The sequence below is a fragment of the Aspergillus sclerotioniger genome (genome assembly GCF_003184525.1).
Source record: "Aspergillus sclerotioniger CBS 115572 chromosome Unknown BO94scaffold_47, whole genome shotgun sequence".
Taxonomy (NCBI): domain Eukaryota; kingdom Fungi; phylum Ascomycota; class Eurotiomycetes; order Eurotiales; family Aspergillaceae; genus Aspergillus; species Aspergillus sclerotioniger.
In genome coordinates, this window is record NW_020291037.1 from 124 (window position 1) to 16066 (window position 15943).

Sequence of the window (15943 nt, forward strand, 5' to 3'; positions counted from 1 at the left end):
ATTGAATACTAAACTCACTCGTTCAGCCGCCGGTATTGGGAGTTAATCTCAATTAATGACGGAACTGGTATACAAGGCATCACTGTCCCGACTGAATGCCAGTCCGGACCACATGGTTTTGGGGCCATTGCTGTTGTGGAATTCATCATGCCTTTCGAATTTGGTAAGCCTGTCTATAGGCAGCAGGACGCCGACAAGGCATTTCACCCACAAGGCTGCGAAGTAAGTGCTATGATAACGCCTTGGGGTGTGGTGGGAAAGGGCCCGGGCCAAACCAGGCTGGAGGCTGGCTGTCATATTATGAAGTATCTATCCCATGCATGCATGCAGAGCGGGCACTTGCCTGAGGCACGCTGTCATAGGGCGGGCGGTGCAGTGCAACTTCAGGCCAGGAAATCTCCGGCAGATCAAGGGGAAACAGCCACGGGTGAGTCATCTGTGCGTCGTGCGGCTTATCAAGCAGGAGGGAACAACCGTCCAGGGGTTCCTAACGACCATGGAGGAGAGGAGAGCAGCGAGATATTAGTATAGTATGTACGGACTGTAGTGATGAGACTCAAGATTAGGCCGCCGAGGGACGATCACTAAGAGTGGATACGACCGGCTTCCATGCGGTTCTGTCCCCAGGCGGTGGCGGCAAAACCAAAGGGTTGGTGGCTCGTGAATCTGCAACAGCTTAAGTCATCAAGCCCCGGTAGGGCCTGGCACTATCGTCACCTCTTAACGGGAGCTCTCTCTGCCAACCTCCGATCTCACTTCCAACTCTCTCCACCTCTGCCATCCTATCCCATCCTTCCCAATTTCCCCCCTCCCTCAGGCATCTCTTCCTGTCTGGTGGGTTTTGTCTTTCTGTCCCTTTTCCCTTCCACCTCCATTTCCCCCTTTGTCTCTGTTGCCGAGCTTCGCCAAATCCGGTGCAGCGACAGTCCTTGATACGTTCCCCAAGTGTCTACGTTGCTTTACGCGCCTTATCCAACCCCCACCCTTCAAGATGAGCTCGGAACCGGACCACACCCATGACAAGAAGAGGGTGAACCTCCAGTACGTGATGCACCTCTGTGGCGTTAAATCACCCGCCGCCCACCAGCTAACCTATCGCACAGAGACGCTTCCGGCGCCGAGAAGAAAGAGGTGACTTTTGCCTGCACACAGAAAGGGACCTTGATGGCGATACTGACACGTCTGTGCAATAGGAGCTCGACACTTCGACAGCCATTCTGAAGAAGAAGAAGAAGCCCAACTCCTTGATGTAAGCTAGTTCTGCCTCCGTGCGGGGATGGTTGGGTACTGACTGCATGGGTGCTAGTGTCACCGACGCCGTTAACGATGACAACTCCGTTATCGCCCTCTCCAACAACACAATGGACACCCTCCAGCTCTTCCGGGGTGACACCGTCCTCGTCAAGGGCAAGAAGCGCAAGGACACTGTTCTGATTGTTTTGGCCGACGATGATCTCGATGATGGAAGCGCTCGCATCAACCGTGTTGTGAGACACAACCTCCGTGTCAAGCACGGCGATATCATCACCGTCCACCCTTGCCCCGACATCAAATACGTGAGTTTTATGATTCTGAACGTGGTTTAGGTTGGTAGTGGCTGACCATGCTTGTTCTCTCCCCACAGGCCAAGCGTATTGCCGTCCTCCCCATCGCAGACACCGTCGAGGGCCTGACTGGCTCCCTCTTCGATGTCTTCCTCGCCCCCTACTTCCGCGAAGCCTACAGACCCGTGAGACAGGGAGATCTGTTCACAGTAAGAGGTGGTATGAGGCAAGTGGAGTTCAAGGTTGTTGAGGTGGATCCCCCGGAGTACGGTATTGTGGCCCAAGATACCATCATCCACTGCGAGGGTGAGCCGATCCAGCGCGAGGATGAGGAGGGCAACCTCAACGAGGTTGGTTACGACGACATTGGTGGCTGCAGGAAGCAGATGGCACAGATCCGTGAATTGGTCGAGCTGCCCCTTCGTCACCCCCAGCTTTTCAAGTCCATCGGTATCAAGCCCCCTCGTGGTATCCTCATGTACGGTCCTCCTGGTACCGGTAAGACCTTGATGGCTCGTGCCGTGGCCAACGAGACCGGTGCCTTCTTCTTCCTGATCAACGGTCCTGAGATCATGTCTAAGATGGCTGGTGAATCCGAGTCGAACCTGCGCAAGGCCTTCGAGGAAGCCGAGAAGAACTCTCCTGCCATCATCTTCATCGACGAAATCGATTCCATTGCCCCCAAGCGTGAGAAGACCAACGGAGAAGTCGAGCGTCGTGTCGTCTCCCAGCTTCTTACCCTGATGGACGGCATGAAGGCCCGCTCCAACGTTGTCGTCATGGCTGCTACCAACCGCCCCAACTCCATCGACCCCGCTCTTCGTCGTTTCGGCCGTTTCGATCGTGAGGTCGACATCGGCATTCCCGACCCCACCGGCCGTCTGGAGATCCTGCAGATCCACACCAAGAACATGAAGCTGGGTGAAGATGTTGATCTGGAGACCATTGCCGCCGAGACCCACGGTTACGTCGGTTCTGATCTTGCCTCTCTCTGCTCCGAGGCCGCCATGCAGCAGATTCGTGAGAAGATGGATCTGATTGACCTTGACGAGGATACCATTGACGCCGAGGTCCTCGACTCTCTTGGTGTCACTATGGAGAACTTCCGCTACGCCCTTGGTGTTTCCAACCCCTCCGCCCTGCGCGAGGTTGCCGTCGTCGAGGTGCCCAACGTTCGCTGGGAGGACATTGGTGGTCTGGAGGAGGTCAAGCGCGAGCTTATCGAGAGCGTCCAGTACCCTGTCGACCACCCCGAGAAGTTCCAGAAGTTCGGTCTTTCGCCTTCTCGTGGTGTTCTGTTCTATGGTCCCCCCGGTACTGGTAAGACCATGCTTGCCAAGGCCGTGGCCAACGAGTGTGCTGCCAACTTCATCTCGGTCAAGGGTCCTGAGTTGCTGAGCATGTGGTTCGGTGAGTCGGAGAGCAACATTCGTGATATCTTCGACAAGGCCCGTGCTGCCGCTCCTTGCGTTGTCTTCCTGGACGAGTTGGACTCCATTGCCAAGTCTCGTGGTGGCTCTGTCGGTGACGCTGGTGGCGCCTCTGACCGTGTCGTCAACCAGCTTCTTACTGGTAAGTGCTAAATCTCATGTACCCTATAAGGATAGTGGCTGATTGTATAACAGAAATGGACGGTATGACCTCCAAGAAGAACGTCTTCGTCATTGGTGCCACGAACAGACCCGAGCAGCTCGATGCTGCCCTGGTCCGTCCTGGTCGTCTCGACACCCTCGTCTACGTTCCTCTGCCCGACCAGCTCTCCCGTGAGAGCATCCTGAAGGCGCAGCTCCGCAAGACCCCCGTTGCTGGCGACGTCGACATCTCCTTCATTGCCAGCAAGACCCACGGGTTCTCTGGTGCTGATCTTGGCTTCGTCACCCAGCGTGCCGTCAAGCTGGCGATCAAGCAGTCCATCAGCGCCGACATTGAGCGCACGAAGCAGCGTGAGGCTCTGGGTGAGGACGTCAAGATGGAGGACGAGGAGGTTGACGAGGAGGATCCCGTGCCGGAGCTGACCCGGGCACACTTTGAGGAGGCTATGAAGTCGGCCAGACGCTCCGTCAGTGACGTGGAGATCCGCCGGTACGAGGCGTTCGCTCAGAGCCTGAAGAACTCGGGCGGCAGCAGCTTCTTCCGGTTCCCGTCGGCGGGCGAGGTGACGGACAACAACACGTTTGGTGAAGCCGGCAATGACGACAGCCTCTATGACTAAAGTGGTGTTCTTCCTTTTATTACATGTTTCCCCAAGTTTGTTAATCCATCTGCACTAGCTAGAAACAGCGGGTTTTGTGGCAGGGAGAAATGTTGACGAGACCCTTGCCCGGTCCACATTCGTATTGGTTTATTTTCTTCTTGAGATTGCGAGTCATCTGTCGAGCATACTGAGTGCCATAATATTAAGCTTACACAAGATACTCCATCCTGAGTGATGTAGTTGTAGATCGACCGAAGAAAGAGATGTGCATTACCACCGCTGCTGTTGTACACAGGTTAATGCTGGTATCAAGATAACGACTGACTCCGTATGCAAAGGCCGGATGAAAATTCCAGCCGCCCATCAAAGCAAGGCCAAAGGAAAGGAAAAGAAAAAACAGGACAACACCAGGGCATTCCACGCCCGTGACCGATGCTATCAACGCCGTATGAAGTAAACAAAGCAAAGCAAAAGGGGATATAAGATATACCTAGTCGGCGAGACAGACAGCCTGACAAGACACCCAGTAACCAACCAACCAACCACCTAAACACCCGTATCCACGCCAGCCAACGAGAAGAAAGAAGCAAACGAACAGCAACCCACATTCACTTGACTTGTTTCCCCGTTTTCGGCTTCTTCTCGACCTTCTTCACAGGACTAGCCGTATCCCCATTCTTAGTCCCCTTGACTTTCTCTGTCGCACCACCACCACTACCGCCTCCCTCCTCCTTGATATGTCCATTCTCTACATCTCCCAAGATATCACCTCCGTCGTCTGTGACCACCACATCCCTAAGGACTTCTTTGATGGCCCGGACCCCTTGGTCGACCACCGCCTGGGGAATGCGCACGTCGTATGTCTCGAAGTTCTCGATCCCGTCATCGTCATTGATCCCGTTGGTAGTTTGGCTGTTAGAGGTATTGGTGTTGGTGTTGGTGTTGGCATTGGCGCTCTGTTTCGCCTTGTTTGCCTCTATCAAGATCGGATGTCTCCGTCCCTCTGCGGAGGCGATCACCGCCTCGAAGACCTCGTCGAAGCGCTCACATCGTCCACCGCGGAGGAGTTCCTGGGCTAGTTTGCGGATTCGTTCCGTCCAGCCGAGACGTTGGAGGGAGCTGAGGAGTGTGCTGTGGAGGTCTTCGAGGACGGGCGTGCTGGTTAGGTGGTGGAGGAGGTCGGATTCGAGGGCCTCGGGGTGAGGGGTGGTGGTGGTGGGGTGGGACGGTGAGGAGGAGGATGGCATTGTTGCGTGGATCTTGGGTCGTGTGAAGTTAAGTCGAGCAAAGCAGAGCAGATGAGTGGAGTTGGGTTTTGGTCGAGGCGCGATCGAGTTAGATGGGCGCGCCGCGAGAAGCGGAGAGGTTGGTGTGGGTTGGGGTTTGTGGTTTGGTCTGAGTAGATTGAGGGAATACGAGGCGAGGTCTTTGCTCGGACCTTGGTGGTTGTTGGGGTTGTATTGCGGATTGCGTGTGGCGGATAGGTGCGTAGGAGGGAGATATCTTGCGATCGCGATCGGTTAGCGGGAGTGGAAGAGATTGCGCGGGTTTGGTACCTTTGTAATCCTTGGCGGAAGAGGAGTAGCTGATGCGATAGGGAGAGTCGGAATAGCTGAAAAGCACTGAGAGGGGAAAAGGATGAGGCGGAGGCGTTGGGGGCGAGAAAGATGCTAGTCTGGGGAAGAGAGCGAGGGAGGCCCTGGCGGTTGTCGGAGCCCAGCGCAGGAACCGCCGATAAGATGCCGCGACGGCGGAGAAGAAGTACTCTCGCTGTGTCAATAAGGGGGGGAAGGGGAACAATGTCAATGGGACCCAGTGTTATTGGTCGACGCGGGGATTATAGGTAGTAGATGTTGAATGGGCTCCATTACTTGATTCAGGAGAGACAATGGGAGGGAGTCATACTCTGATTGATTGACCCGCCGGTTCTTTCTTTTCCCAAAGCGTCATGGATGAGGCTGTCCCACAACACAAAGAAAGAAAGACATCAAAGGCTTATTGACCTTGACAGGAACAACACTCACTCACTCAATAGATCTAAGACCTTGAATAGGAAGGTATCATCATTGTGTTCTTTCTAGTATAGTAGAAGTATGTATCTGGCGGATGCAGTTCCTGCGGAGAGGGAATATAGCCGCCTGGCATCGCATCGCATCGCATCGGACAGCGCCGCTTTGTCCCCGTTGGCTACGGGCTATAGGGAGGCCCGCAACGCGGGGCATATTCTGAACATGGCTTTCAGGGTATGTCCGATATAAATAGTACCGGCGGTTGGCGCATCGAATGGACCAGGGTGCAATCATGGCGCCGGGGTGGATATACATACGTAGACATGCTGGCTCCACTGTCTGGGGGATGTAGATAATCCTATTTCAGCTGCACTGGATAGAAAAGAGAGAAGGGGAAATGTACTCCGCATGGAGGAGGATAAATGCGTGGTGGAATAATAAAGAGTGTCCTGGGTTCGGTTTATATCATTTGGCGCCGGGATGGCTGGCACCGCCACATGTTCGTGTAAGGTTTGCTGCGCTGCCAGCCAGGGATTGAAGTGTGACAACCGGGCTGAAAGAACCCATTGTGGATGGCTGGATCTTGAGGCTTGCAAGGGATAGTCTTAGGTTTCTTGATAAGATGTGAGGCAGTCGTCATCCTAATGCGGCGTCTACATATCGCCCTGTGAGTGCTTTGCTTCCTTGATTCATGCAGCAACGGACGGTAAGGGATTCGTCGCATGCAAACCATTGCGCATCGGATTTCTCAGTTTTGGTCATCAACACCACAGTGCCGGTGATCGACATAATTTCCAAGGGAGATCTTCGAGAAATGTACTCCGTACTCCGTATTGTAGGTTGCTCCGACTGCGGAGCCACGAATAGCATCGGAGGAGCATCCGTTTGTGTGGCTTCACCGACCAGCTCAACGATCCATCCTGCCCTGGGGAAGCCTCGGTTTTGAGCAGTCAGACTTCCGGCCGTTATCCGCCATTCAGGGCACCAAGGACCCTCATATAGCCTATACGTAATAATGCTATAGTAGTAGCCTAGTAGCTCTCGGCGGGGAGGAATGGCGTCGCTGATATCAAGACTGGAAATAAACTTCTACGGACACCACGGCGATAACGCCCTTCGGTGATAGTATCCGAAGGGGATAAATATAGAACGGAGACCCAAGTTCTAGCTAATCGGGAGAAAAGGCTAGAAAAGGGGCAAGCGATGGGGACGAGTGGGAAAGAGTTTTACGGATGGAGTCCTTGCATGAGGAACTCAGCGACAATTCAGACCAAATGGCACGATGACAGCGGAGGATTCGGACCCAGGGCCAGGCCGAAAATGTCAAGGCTCCGGCACTATTGGATTCTGACAGCGCCTGCGCTGAGGAATAGTGGGAGCAGCCAACCCCTCTTTGCTGGCTCTGTCCACTGGCCGTTGAGCTGCGCGGGCCTTGATTCTGGTTTGCATGAATACTGATCCAAACTAGTCGCTTTTGTGTGATAATAGTTCTCTCGTTAGTGTCCTCATAATCGAATGGGACTCGGTCATCCAGGGGATGCATGCCCCATCCACGGCCTTTGCATTTTTTTGGTTTTTGCCTTTTTTTTTTATTATTATTATTCTATTTTTTTTTCTCTTGGTGAAATAATATTGGCGCTTGGAGTCGGCGTTGGCTCTCCTTTTTTTAGAGATCTCTCTTGCCATTCGTCTGCGGGATGCGTCACTGAGTGATTTTGGCCAGGGCCTGGCTGGGGACGATGCAAGGATGAGCGATCCATTACCCGTCGCGAGGGTGTCGGGGAGAGCCGAAGAACGGCCGACAGTAGAGGATCGCATGGACCAAGATCCAGCGCGAGAGTGTATAAGAGAGTAGACCCAGTCATGAGTGAGTGATGAGTGGTGGTGGTGGTGTTGTTGCTAAGAGTCCAGACCGGCATCACGTGCGGCGATCCAACTTTAGAAGCGCCTCTCTTTTCCCGTTCGGCGGTTCGTTCGCTCGACTCCGCGCCCAACCAGCTGCTGCTCTTTCTCCTCTCCTCTCGCCTTGTCGTCGTTTGTCGCTGGCTCACGCAGCCCTCTCCTCTGCCCGACCGTGAATCTCCTCCCCTCTCGCCGTTGGTCCCACCGTGTCTTCCCCCCGTGGATTTGGGTCCCTGGCAGTGCAACGAGGCCCCTTCGCACACCCGGTTGGTCCCCAGAGTTGGCCGAGCTTCCCCGCTCTCTCTCTCTGCATGCCTACTAGCCTTGTTGGCCTCAGGTTCCTGCTGCTGCTCGCACATCACGGCCTCTTTCTTATGCTGCTTCGCCTTCCCTTCGCCTGGTCTCTCCCATATCCAACCTCATAGCCTCCCCTCCTCGGCCTCCGTCTTCACCCTTCGACCCCTTCGACTTCCATAGTGGTTATAAAGATTTCCACCGTCCGAGTCCTGGCAACTGGCCCGCTTTCCGTCCTCCCGTTCATGTGGCACGCCTGCTCAAACTGAACCCGCTCCCCAACACTTTACATCTGGGTCGGATTTGTCCGTGCTTGGTTGTGATCCCTTGGAGGTTCTCTGTGCGGTCTCATTGTTGGTGCTCGATTTCCAGCGACTTGTCCTTGATCTGAGGGCGGGCGCTTCGCTGAGTCTGCTAGCCGGTCCGACGTCCACCCCAGCCCCCTCTTCACACCCTCGGGCGTCGTCACCGGTCATTGAGCCCTCACTCTCATTATGTCTCTTCATACCTCTTACCATGCCGACTCGGATGCGGACGACGAGTACGAGCGTAGCGTCATCACATCACCTCATCTGGCCACCGACTCCGAGGCCTCTCCTTCCGAATCTGAATTTCCATCAGCAGAACACACCCCGACTACCTTAGCAAACATAGAAGACAACCCGCGGTCTCCCCGAACGATCATTACCGAATGGACTGCTGAGGAGTGTGCCAACTTTGTTGCCGCCCTCGGTCTTCGTCAATACTGCGGGGCATTTATAGGTAAGTCCAAGGTTTCAAGGTTCCAACACTGAGGCGCTTGGACACTAGGGTCGCTGACTGCATGGGGTTTGCGTAACATAGAGAACGAAATCGTTGGCGAAGCGCTCATTGCCCTGAAACACGATGAGTTGAAGGAAATGGGCATTGCGAGTGTGGGACATCGGTTGACCATACTGAAAAGCGTATACGAAACCAAAGTCAAACAAGATATTCCCATTGACGCAGACCACTATATCCCACTCTGTATGTTTCCTGAATGTCTGCTTCTGCAGGTTGCGGCCCGTGTTGTTGTGACTAGCTAACCCTGTTCACCTTGGCAGCTGCCGACCAGAGCATGAACGAAGGCGCCACCCAAGAAGATATTGCTCGCTTAATCCAGTCGATCCGGATACGAGATGAGCGCATCGTGACAATGGAGTCAGAGATGCGACGTATCGCAGAGGAATACCGTCGACTGCGCGAAGAGCTGCTCCCCGTTTTCAAAATGGCCAAGGACAAGTCACAGCCACTACCCCCACCGACCTCCGTGCCAGTATCCAGCTCCGAAGGATATCACGATGGTCAAACGCTCACATCTCCTTCCGGAATAACCCTTTTGGATCGTTCGGGATCTATCTTGTCCCGGACGTTCTCCAAAAGGGGCCACACTGGGGGCACGACACCGAAGACCAACTCTCCTACACATATTCCTCCTTCGATCCACGAGGGCCGAATGTATAGTGATGGCGGCGGGCTCGACCCATCGACGGCAAATTCCTCCCACATGACTATACTAAACGGCAAGTCGCAACTCTCTCCCGGCATCCCAAGCCCGACATCACCCGGAAACCATTACGCCCCGCAGACTTTAGCCTCGCGAGCCTATACGCAATCAAGTTCTAACAGCATAAACCACATGTCCCATAATCACCACGAAGACACTCTTCCGCCCCAGTCCCGGTCAGACCGGTTGAATCCCACGCCAACCCAAGCGACACGTCCCGACATCCCCACCCGGTCAGAATCCAGGGCAACGCAAGAGCCACCCAGTGTTGAAATCTTCAAATCCTTCCGCGTGTCGATGGATGATCCGTGCCACAAGGTCCTTCCGGCCGCGCTTAAGAAGTATAATATCAACGCTGATTGGAAGCAATACGCCCTGTACATCGTGTATGGTGATCAAGAACGGTGCCTCGGCTTAGAGGAGAGACCACTCATCCTCTTCAAGCAGCTCGAAAAGGAAGGCCGCAAACCGATGTTTATGTTGCGGAAGCAGGTTCATCCGATTGAGAGCGGCATGTACTCTGGAGGAGGGTCCGCACCGAACAGCGCTGGCTTTGAGGGGCGGCAAGCCCAGATCAACCTGCCAGGCGGAGTCCTGTGAGCTATGCTGCAGCACATCATTACGTTTAATTGTTGCTTGAGATACCCCCAGACCCTTCTACGGGGTCGTTTCATTCTTCCACTTCTACCATCAATACAGACTTCTGTCATTGACCCTCTTCTTCATATCATCCTACCATCATATCAGCGGTGTTTTGGTGTTGGGGATTCGGAACTGGAAAAGCTCATAAATCAGCGTGGCATTGCTGGGGTTTGTTTTTGTTATTATCTTCTCTGCCTTGTCGATCCGGCTATTCCTACATCTAGGCTCTCATGTTCCTGTCAAACACATACTACCTTAATTTCTCTGAATAAACTTGTCTACATACATACTACATACAAACATACATGCACATACACACTCTTCCTCCAACATTGATCCTGCACCTGTCCGCAATATGATCCATCTCATCCATCTATCACCCCATCCCCATCCCCATCTCTAGATAGAGATCTCCTACCAAAAACAGACCTATCTCCGCACCCCGGAGCAAATCAATCCACTACCTACACTACCCACATATAGCACACTAGTCTACACACAGTAACAAAAACAAACTTTCCACTCCCTCCCTCCCTTCCTTCCTTCCCTATCTACAGAGTACCTATCACTAATCAATAATCAGGGGTCCAGACCCCAAATCCCACACTACCGAATCCTACTTACTTGCTTATATGCAATGCATAACCCTTCCTTCATAAGTCCCCGCTCCCCCCTATTTCTTCTCGTGAGTCTAGACCCCGAAAAGGGGTGGGGTATGTCAATCCTGATCGACAATCGAGTACGGAGTATACCTAGACATGTTTGATATGAACTCGTAGTCTGATACATCATACGTGATGTGTTATGTTATGTTATGTTATGCAGGGTCTTTCTGATTCGTGCGTCTGTGTTAGTGTTAGTGTTTGTGTAGTGCTGGGCTCTGTGTCTTATCTGGGGGACTGATATGCCTGGATAGTAGATACAGCCTAGATGAAATACGATATCGGGATTAAGGAAGGGGTGGAGAGGGGTGGAGAGTGGGGTGGTCTCAGCTAGTAGTAGACTACTCTTTACTCTGTAGTCTGTACGTGGGTTCAGCTGGGGCTAGTTAATACTTCGTATTGATAATAGTATCAAAGCGGAGGTGAGGAGGAGAGGTTTCATAAGTCACAACTGAGAGATGACTAGTGAAGGGACTAATTCAAAGTTGGAACTCAAGGAACACTATTGATTGAAAGGTGAAGAACAGATTAATTCATATTGTAGTAAGCTGCATCAATCAGAAGAGAAATAGTATATGTACTTCGTACTCATTACAAAGAATCATCCAGCCATCTATGGCATCAGGTATAAATCCCTCCATCGTCTATCAGGTATAACCGGTACTCAGTACGCAGTAAGGGTCCTCTCGACACTGCAGACCGCGCTGAGCTGTCGGGGTTGCACAGCGCGGGGAAGATGCAAGTAAGTAGTTACACAAAAGGAAAGCTCGCTCTATACATTATGGCCTCAAGACATGCATGCAATGAACGCCTGATTCTCAAGAACAACCAACCCGACCTCTAAATTCTCCTTTTCTCTTGGCTTGACTCGACTGTCTGAGGCAGTAGAAGTAATGCTTTCTACACCGCAAAGTTCGTTCACCGCCCCCCCTTTTTTTCTTGGGCTCTGTATTTTATCTTCTTCCCAGTCCACTCACTGGCAGAGTGATTTCTTCCTCGCTCGGTTTGGGTTGCTCTCGCCGCTCATTCAGTTCTCTCGGCCCTTCTCACCTCCCCAGGAGATGCTTCGGCGACTATGACTGCGACTCTGCCGAGCATACGGGGAGCTGTTTTCTTGACCCTCGCTGGAGGTGTCGCCCGACTGTTGTCGGCTTCCGGCGGGCTTCGTGCCGTCCGCAAATGAAACCTTCGCCCCGGCATCAATATCATTGCTCTCTTCATCGGACTCCAGAGCAGCATCCGGATCATCGGAATCGTCCGAGTCATTGATTTCACCCAGGGCGGCCAGACGACGGCGTCGTTCCGCCGGTGTCTCACCGGTGTCATCCAAGTCCGCTTGCTGGGGTGGACGTGACAGCCCGGCGGCTTCGCGCAGCTGAGCCGGCGGAATACGTTCGGTGCCGTCATCTTCAGAGTCCCGGCGCGACCGAGGACGCGATTTCGGAGAGGGAGCTGGAGGACTGCTGAGGTGGGTACTGCGCCGCTCCTCAGCTGCCGTGCCACGCGTGAAGCGGGCCAACGAAGCGGCAATGTCCCCAGCCACTTCATCTTCGTCCGATTCGTCCTCGCTGAATTCGCTGCCGGAGCCGGTTTCGTCATCCGCGACCGGCACAGGAGTTTGCGTGGCCACGCCAGGGTCCGATTTGCGGCGCTCTTGCGAATCCGCCTTCCGGGCCTCTTGGCGAGCCACATTCTTCACCCGCTCCGGCGCATCGGTCTCCTCCACCAGATCCCGCCGCGCTTTGGGCCCCAGGTTACGGATCTGCTGAGCGAACTCATGTTTGGTCATCCGGCGACCCTTGTGCTCGACGCCTCTCTTGCCCACTTCATTGTCGTCCGCCAATGTGAAGCGAAGACCGTCATCCGCCAACCAATCGTCCTGAGCGGCCTTGCGGGCTGCCTGCGACGACTCGCCCTCCTCTTCCATGCCGAACCAAGTTCCCATTCGCGTCAACCCGCGTCGAACCGGAGCATCAGCCTCGGGGGCATCCGTGGAAGGAATGGAGTATTTCTTGATGACTTCTCCGTCTTCGTCCTCGACAATGATGGTGTTGCCGAATTGGTAAGCATGAGCTGAGCGACCTTTGCGTTTGGGCTTTCTCGATGCTTCCTCAGTTTTCTTCTTGTCGGCAATCTTCTGGGCTTCTCGGTCATCTTGGTCTTCCGCACGACTCTTTCCGAATCCGAACCACTGGCCAAACCGCATGCGAGCCCTATCCAAGGGATGACCGGTTTTCTCACCGACAGCCTCCTCGATTTCCTCTCCTTCGGTCCTGCGATGAGGTTTGGTACGGGACTGGGCGTATTGATCCGACTGTTCCTGTAGCTTCTGGCGCTGCTGCTCCATATGGCGCTGCTGCTCCTCAGTAGACATGTGACTAACATCTTCCACCTTGAGCACGTTGCCTTCTTCATCTTCCATGATCATATTGTGACCTTCTAAGTAGACTTCAAGAGCAGGCTCCCGTCCAAACTTCTCGCCTTCCTTAGAAGGCGGGGAAGCCTCGCGCTCAATCTTGTCGCGCTCCTCGGATTCATCGCTCTTTTCCCTTTGTTCATCTGACTCCGTGTCCAGCGTCCTTTGGGGTGCGATGGCAGATTGACTAATTGGACCGCCGGCGCCATCGTCGCGTCTGCGACGTCTGCGGCGCCGACGAGCGGACCTACCACCGGTCGACTCCGTATCCTCATCACGAACCCGACGCAAGAAGTTACCAGGAACACCGATGGGCGGAAGAGTCCCCGGGGGATACTCCGGCTCGTTGGACGATTCCTCCACATCATCCGGTTTCCGGAAAGACATTGAACCCTTCGCCAAAGATTGCACGCGAGGCAGGCGGTTCATCCAAGATGGACCCTCATCGTTGGCTGTGGTGTAGGAGAGCGTGATGGTCAAGGTGTTAATGCGCTTTCCTAAGGTGAAGACGGCGATGGAGGAGCCATGGACCAAGATGGACGAGATGACCATGAACGTGGTGACGGGCCAGATTAGCTGCACGATATAGTAATTGGAGCTTCCCGGGCCCGGCAACTCGGACTCCGACCAGGGTTCAGTGCTGTCGGATTCAAGTTCAGCCCGGGCCAGGATGGAAGCGAACACCGCACCAACCCCAATGGGGCCAAAGTGGCCGGCGAAAAGGGCCTCGCGCCACGTTTTCACGTCCGGTATAATGGGCTTCAGCATTAACATGATGGGAATGCGACGGAAGAAGATAACCAGCAGGGCAATGACTACGAGCCTCCAGGGCACGAGGCCAATGGACGGGTTGTTGTAGTCCTCCCAGGGGATAATGGACCCGAAGTACACGAAGTAGGCCAAGTTGAGCAGGAGATCGATGACGTTGGACACGTGCGATTCTTCGGTTTTCTCCGTGAACCAGCCATCGTTACTAAAGCCGACACCCGCCGAGAAACCTATCAGGAGATCGTCCATGCCCAACAGACTGCCCGAGCCGGCGCAGAAGACCGCCAGCACGAAGTAGAACACCAGGAAACTTTCCCGGTCAATCAGCCCTTTGCGCTCGGCCAATTTGATCGAATGCCGGGCCAGATATCCGATGATAAATCCGTAGACGGCGCCGAAAACACACTCGTATAGAATCGTCACGCAGAACCAGTTCAGCGACACCTTCCCGGCATCGGGACGGTAGCGCCAGATGTAGAACGCTAGATAGATGAAAGGAAACGCCATTCCGTCGTTGCAGCCAGACTCGGCGGACAACAAGTCTCGCAAATGCTTTGGAACTCTTCGCGCAAATTTACCTTTACCAACGACGGACGACGCAAGCACGGGGTCCGTGGCGGTCACGCACGCGGCGCACACAAGGCTCTCCAGCCATGAGAGAGGCGGAACCATCCACCAGATAAAGAGACTCGTTACTAGCCAGCCCCAGGTCATGACGGGCACCAGCAGCAGGAAGACGGACTTCCAATGACGCTCCATGTAGGCTTTGGGCAATTCGACACCGACGGCGAAACATTGGACGACCAGAACGATACGGGAGCATTCCAGGGTGATTTTGTCGACGTTGCCCCACGAGAGGGGATTGAACAGATTGGCCGCATGAGGCCCGAAAATGATACCGCAGAGCGTAGCAACCGTGGCTTCGCCGATGTACAGCTTCTCCTTGACAAACAAGGAGCACAGCATGAACAGACTCGTAAAGCCTCCCAAGATCATGTACGCCACATGGGGCTTATCGATATCCAAATGATCCCACGCCATGATTGCGACGGAGAGAAGGGCAAGCTGCGTGCTCAACCTGCGGGAGCGCTTGGTTCAATTCCTCCCCGCGCAGCCGTGATCTTCACCCCAATAGCTCTGCACCAGGCGCAGTAAATCCCGCGATACCTCCACCGATCGGAGCAACACGCAATCAAGCAAGGGAGATCCGCCTCAAAAGTCGACGAACAGCGGGTTCCCGCATACCTCGGGGGCAAGTTCAGCGGACCGGATGGGGGAGCTGGCGCGGCGGAGAATAGGGCGAGGACGAGGGGCGCAGTGGTTCCAAGGGCCTCACGGGCGCGTCCTGCAAGGGGGAGGTGTCTGGGTGAGCACTGAACGTGAGATAACCTCCGGAGGAAAGGAAGAAAAGGGGATGGTAGGTAGCAGAGGGGAAAAAAAAGGAAAAAGAGTTGGTCCGTGTGGCAGACGAGCGAAGGTATGAGAGGTCCGGGCTTACCAGATCAGGCAATGAATAGATTATCCGGAAGATCTCCGACAATATGATGAGCGCGTCCTGACTGACTCCGCTGGGGGGGAGGGGAGACTGGTAGTCTGGAGATGGGGGAAGAGAGAGATAGGGATGGGGAATAGATATCGGTCAGAAAGAGAGGAGGGGAGAGAGAGTAAGAAGAGGAGGGGATAAGCGTCCAAGAAAAGGAAATGCGAGAGGAACCAGGAAAGGGCCCCAGAAAAGAGCAGGCAGGAGCGTGGAGGTGGAGGGACAAGAGACTAGAGAGAGTGTTCTGGGCAAGCTGGCGAATGGCCGGGACCAGAGGGCCGGAAAATTCACGAACGGGATACCAAGACCACAACCAAGCCCGAGACCCAGTGGCAGCGCGGCATAGTGACGCTCCAGGGAAGGATGGGATGCAGCCAGCGACGAAATAATGAAGGCGATTACGCAGGAATCAGAGGCGCGGATCAAGCCGGGCGGGGATGGCGCAAG

General features: G+C 54.4%; 4 protein-coding genes across 4 annotated transcripts; 2 read left to right on the forward strand and 2 right to left on the reverse strand.

Annotated features, from left to right (window-relative positions):
- The first annotated feature begins 771 nt into the window (after positions 1 to 771).
- cdc48 (AAA family ATPase CDC48) lies at positions 772 to 3958 on the forward strand. The gene is made up of 6 exons (XM_025612904.1): positions 772 to 1041; positions 1104 to 1131; positions 1194 to 1249; positions 1307 to 1556; positions 1625 to 3116; positions 3170 to 3958. The coding sequence occupies exons 1-6, from the start codon at positions 992 to 994 to the stop codon at positions 3754 to 3756; spliced, it is 2463 nt and encodes an 820-aa protein (XP_025461927.1). The 5' UTR covers positions 772 to 991; the 3' UTR covers positions 3757 to 3958.
- Positions 3959 to 3990: 32 nt separating this feature from the next.
- BO94DRAFT_540373 (uncharacterized protein) lies at positions 3991 to 5290 on the reverse strand. The gene has a single exon (XM_025612905.1). It carries the CDS (start codon positions 4983 to 4985, stop codon positions 4347 to 4349), a length of 639 nt encoding a protein of 212 aa, XP_025461928.1. The 5' UTR covers positions 4986 to 5290; the 3' UTR covers positions 3991 to 4346.
- A 3147-nt stretch (positions 5291 to 8437) lies between these two features.
- Positions 8438 to 10068, forward strand: BO94DRAFT_478772 (adaptor protein STE50; the record flags this gene model as incomplete). Its single annotated transcript, XM_025608710.1, has 3 exons — positions 8438 to 8705; positions 8787 to 8948; positions 9026 to 10068. 3 exons carry the CDS (start codon positions 8438 to 8440, stop codon positions 10066 to 10068), a joined length of 1473 nt encoding a protein of 490 aa, XP_025461929.1.
- Positions 10069 to 11799: 1731 nt separating this feature from the next.
- BO94DRAFT_590848 (Na+/H+ antiporter Nha1) lies at positions 11800 to 14997 on the reverse strand (the record flags this gene model as incomplete). The annotated part of the gene is made up of 1 exon (XM_025616066.1): positions 11800 to 14997. One exon carries the CDS (start codon positions 14995 to 14997, stop codon positions 11800 to 11802), a length of 3198 nt encoding a protein of 1065 aa, XP_025461930.1.
- Positions 14998 to 15943: the final 946 nt, after the last annotated feature.

Coding starts and splice junctions, on each gene's coding strand:
- cdc48 (XM_025612904.1), top strand. CDS start 992: ATGAGCTCGGAACCGGACCACACCCATGACAAGAAGAGGGTGAACCTC. Junction 1,132..1,193: donor CCGGCGCCGAGAAGAAAGAG/GTGACTTTTGCC, acceptor TCTGTGCAATAG/GAGCTCGACACTTCGACAGC. Junction 1,250..1,306: donor AAGAAGCCCAACTCCTTGAT/GTAAGCTAGTTC, acceptor CATGGGTGCTAG/TGTCACCGACGCCGTTAACG.
- BO94DRAFT_540373 (XM_025612905.1), bottom strand. CDS start 4,985: ATGCCATCCTCCTCCTCACCGTCCCACCCCACCACCACCACCCCTCAC.